Source organism: Myotis brandtii, unplaced genomic scaffold (genome assembly GCF_000412655.1).
Source record: "Myotis brandtii unplaced genomic scaffold, ASM41265v1 scaffold187, whole genome shotgun sequence".
Lineage (NCBI taxonomy): Eukaryota > Metazoa > Chordata > Mammalia > Chiroptera > Vespertilionidae > Myotis > Myotis brandtii.
This window is the reverse complement of record NW_005356944.1, coordinates 1,544,882-1,549,104: the sequence shown is the minus strand read 5'-3', so window position 1 is coordinate 1,549,104 and position 4,223 is coordinate 1,544,882. Positions and strand designations below refer to the sequence as shown.

Sequence of the window (4,223 nt, the reverse complement as noted above, 5' to 3'; positions counted from 1 at the left end):
CCTGCCGGGCAGCCCTCGGGGAGGCGGGGCTTGAGGGAGCCATGTCCTGGGCCGCCGGGGGTGGGGCCTTGTCTGGTGAGAAGCCTAACCCTAACCCTGACCCGAGGAAGCGGATGGCGGGGCAGGAGCTGCCCGAAACGTGGCCAACCTGAGGCATAGAGGGGCACTCCAGCCACGCCTCGCTTCGCTCTTGGCATTCCCAGCGTCCGGCAGTGTCCTCCCGTGACCCCGGAAACCCTCTAACGGCCCTTCCCACACTTCCTGAGTGACCTCATCCTGCTCAGGGCGCACCGGCCCCAAATCCTTATCTCCAACCCAGACCTCTCTCTCCTGCGTGCCCGTCCACTGGTCATCGCACACCAGCGTCCCTCTCCAAAGAGCCGTTTCAATGGCCAGAGCCCTCCCCAGCCTACTCTCCCCATCTCAGCTCTGCCCCTGTCCTCCTCCAGGGGCTGCCACTGTGGACGCTGCATTTTCTCCCCAAGCCAGGCCCTGGCAAGTCTGCCTCCTTCTCCCATCTCCACCCCTAGCACGCCTAGTTAGGCTTCCACTACCTCCCAGCAGGGCTGCTGCTACAGCCTCCTCCCTGGCTTTGCTTTCCCTGCAGCCAAATCTCACTTCATTAGTCTCATTTTGAACATCTATCAACGACATGACCAGATCTGTTTTCTGCAGACACACACCCAGGGAGCGACCAGAGCCTTCCACACTGGCCCGTGAGGGCTGCTCAGCATAGCCCAGAGCAGGTATAAGCTGGAAGTGTCGGGAACTGCTAGTCCGGGATCCCTAGTGCACCCTTCACAGCCCTTTCTGAGTCAGCTCCAGTCTCTTGCCCTGATGCCGGTCCAGCAGTCCCCAGACTGGTGCTGCCCAGAATGCCTTCAACTCAACCTTCAAAACCCAGCCCTCACTTACCTTCCCCATGAAGCCTGACACCCTGATGCTGTGACTCAAAGCCTAGTGCACCAGCCAGAGCCTAAGTTAATGGTGAGCCCCAGCCAGCCTGCAGGAGCGGGACAGGCATGTGATACTGGGCAAGTCAGTGCCCTGTTGGGGCCTCAGATCCAGAAAACGGGTTTAGATGCAATTCAGGTTTGGACCTGCTCATGGGAAAGGGCCTCACTGGTGAGGGGTCATAGGCTGGCGAGGAGAGAAGTAGGTCAAGGACTGATTTCCTCCCGGCAACTGAGGCACAGACACCGTCACTCTGGAACTGGGCCCTGTACCATCTGGCCCTTCGGGAGGGGGAGTAGGGAGTGCCAGGCTTGGGAGCTCGGTGACTAGAGAGGAAAGGAGGGGCTGCGCGGGGGCGGGGAGGGCCTAGCAAGGTGAAAAGGGGGTGGTCAGGGTCCTTGACCCCTAAACTCCATCTCTTCCCTGTCCTGCTGATCCACCCTCTGCCCCTGATCTCAGCCCCTCAGGTTTGGTTCCAGGGCAGGGACCTGGCTGGGCCTAGTTTGGACAACCAAGCAGAACAGGTGTGGGGTGTGGCCACATGCTTCCCCACAGACCACATGAATGTTTGTGGAAGAGAAGCCAAAGGGTGGCCGAGCATCAGAGACCCCTCAGTGAGTGCCAGCCCAGACCTGGGCCCATGTCCCCTGGGCCTGCCTTTCTGACAGGTCCTGGGACTTGGCTGGGGTCTCTGAGGGCAAAACCCCTTCCCCTGTCATGAACATCAAACACAAACAGACACAAACTGCAGTGGCTTCTTTAATCCCTGAAGTCCCCTTTTCTCACAGAATATTTACACACAGGATGGGGCAGGGGAAACTTCACCACCAGTAATGGGCTGGGGAGTGGGGGCAGTGCCAAGACGCGCCTCTGCGCAGGGAGAGTTCCTGAGGGGGCCCCGGGCCCAGCGTGACCCCGGGCCCTGAAGGACCCGGGCAGTTCTGAGCAGGTCCACAGCCAGGCTAAGGCTGGACCAAGTGGCTCAGGCCAAGTCCGTGGCGGGTGAGCCCAGATGCTGGGAGGCCAGGAGCAGGCGGTTGTTGTTCCGCAGGTTGCGAACCTCCTCCTCCAGGGCTGCTCGGTCTGCCTTCTCCTGGGGGGTGGGGGGGCGAGCCAGCAGGAGTCAGAATGGTGGGTCCCTTTCCTGCGGCAGCCCTGCGACTCCCCCGCAAACCCCAGCCACCCTGTCACCTTCTGCAGGTCCTCCTGCAGCTTCCTGAGCAGGGACTCCAGGTGAGAGACCTTCTCTGATAGGTTCCTGGGTTCTGGCCTGAGGACATGGGAGTCAAGACTCAGCTGGACTGAGGCAGCGGTCAGTACCACAGCTGGCCCCAGACCCACCGGAGAGGGCCCCCCAGTCTTCTCAGACATATGTATGTGCTTAAGGCCACTGAATGGGCACAGATGGTGGTAGCATAGACACAGTGAAGGGGCTAGATCAGGGTGGGGAGCCTTACTCAGCATCAGATTTTGGGGCTCCCCTGGCATCTCCACTCTCTGGGATGGGCTGTCCTGTGGGGAAAGAGGAACAGCAGATTGGTAAAGGAAGTAAGAGCCGCCTCCTGGCTCCTCCCCACAGCACTCACCCTCGGTGGCCTCACCCTCCCGGGACAGCGACTCCAGGATGGTGTTGCAAGTGGAGGCGATTTCCGAGATGGACTGCCACTCGTCTTCCAGAGTCTCCATGCCCGCCTCTGACATGACTGGGCACAAGGAGGTGGGCTCAGCCAGGGAAGCCCCGGCCAGCCTGCCCACTTCCCATGGCCCACCTCCGACCCTGTGCTCCACCTTGCGCCAGACTCACTTTTGCTGATGGAGTTTCGAAGAGACAAGGTTCGTGGCAGGAAGGAGGCCCTCATCTCTGGGGCCGGGTCCGCTCTGTCCTCACCGCCACTGGGGCTGGCTGGCCCATCCTGAGGGCGGAAATGGGTATGGGTGCCGTGATGCCCACCATCACCGCTGTGCCCACCCCTGCTGGTAGGGCTCCAGAGCCTGGTTTCTGCTCACCTGGGTGGGGGGTGTCTCCCTGCCAGCACCAGGAGGTGACGGCTTGGCCGTGGTTGCCAGGAGGAGGTCTGGGGTGGTGTTGGGCAGGACTGGGGCCTCATCGGACAGGGAGCTGGGGAGAGCAAGGAGAGCTCAGCCCTGGAAGCTGCACCATGGCCCTTGCTTGCAGAGGCCGCCTGCGCCGTCTCACTGGGCTGCAAGAGAGCGAGGGCGAGAGGGTGCACCTGCAGGGCGATGGCGAGTTCTGGCTGCGCAGGAACTCGGTCCTCTCCTCGGCTAGGTCCCCAGGCCCCGGAGGACCGCTGCCCTCACTCAGGCACACGTGCAGCAGCTGCTTCGTGGTGGGCATCAGGGCCACCTCAGGGGCCTCTTCCTGCACTGGCTCTGGGGCCCCACGCCTGCTGGGCTCCTGCAGGGACAGCCTGTACAGCTCCGAGAAGCTCCTGGGGAGGAAGGGGCAGCTTCAGGTAGGAAGGCCCCGTCCCCAGCTTCCTGCATACCCCGCCCACCCCCAGCTGTCCGGCTCACTTCCAGGAGGAGAGCTCTCCACACTCCCTAACAATGAAAAAACGTTAGTCTGGCTACTGGCCGCTTTTCCAGACTTTAATTCAAATCACAGTGCTGCCCTGTGTGTCCTAGGCACATCACTGTCCATTTCTCCACCTGTGAAATGAGGTAACAGTCCTGATCTCATACCTTGTTGTGAGGGTTTAAATAACACAGGTGCATGCCCGGCTGGTGTTGCTCAGTGGTGAGCATCGACCAATGAACCAGGAGGTCACGGTTCGACTTCCGTCAGGGCACATCCCTGATTGCAGGCTTGATCCCCAGTGTGGGGCATGCAGGAGGCAGCCGATCCATGATTCTCTCTCATCATTGATGTTTCTCTCTCTCCCTCCCTCTCTGAAATCAATAAAAATATATTTTAAAAAGATGACACAGGTGAGTCATTTAGCATAGAGATCCAAAAGCTACTGTTTGGGGACCAAATCCAGCCTCTGCCTTTTCTGCCCGTTTCTTAACTAATGCAAGCTGAGAAAAGTTGAAAGAAATCAGAACATTTCATGACACGAGAAACCCATAAAACTCAAAGGTCAGTATCTGTAACTAAAGCTTCAGCAGAACTCGGCACACGCATCGGCTTCACCCTGCCCATGAGGACAGGGCTGCGCAGAGACGGAGCCTGGGGTTTCTCCCGAGGGGCCCTCACCAGCTGCTGGCCACGCAGGAGGAGCCGCCCGGCCCTCCCCCTTCCCGCCCCC

The 4,223-nt window shown here is 60.2% G+C and overlaps 1 protein-coding gene across 1 annotated transcript in view; it reads right to left on the bottom strand.

Moving 5' to 3' along the window:
- Positions 1–1,695: 1,695 nt before the first annotated feature.
- SIPA1 (signal-induced proliferation-associated 1) overlaps positions 1,696–4,223 on the bottom strand; it is an 11,051-nt gene continuing 8,523 nt past the window's right edge. The window contains exons 10-17 of the mRNA XM_005864460.2: positions 3,605–3,624; positions 3,186–3,422; positions 2,962–3,073; positions 2,759–2,867; positions 2,556–2,657; positions 2,412–2,466; positions 2,146–2,224; positions 1,696–2,047 (exon numbers count right to left, since the gene is read on the bottom strand). Of these exons, the coding sequence (XP_005864522.1) occupies positions 1,937–2,047; positions 2,146–2,224; positions 2,412–2,466; positions 2,556–2,657; positions 2,759–2,867; positions 2,962–3,073; positions 3,186–3,422; positions 3,605–3,624 (825 nt within the window). The 3' untranslated portion in view covers positions 1,696–1,936. The remainder of the gene's footprint in view (positions 2,048–2,145; positions 2,225–2,411; positions 2,467–2,555; positions 2,658–2,758; positions 2,868–2,961; positions 3,074–3,185; positions 3,423–3,604; positions 3,625–4,223) is intronic.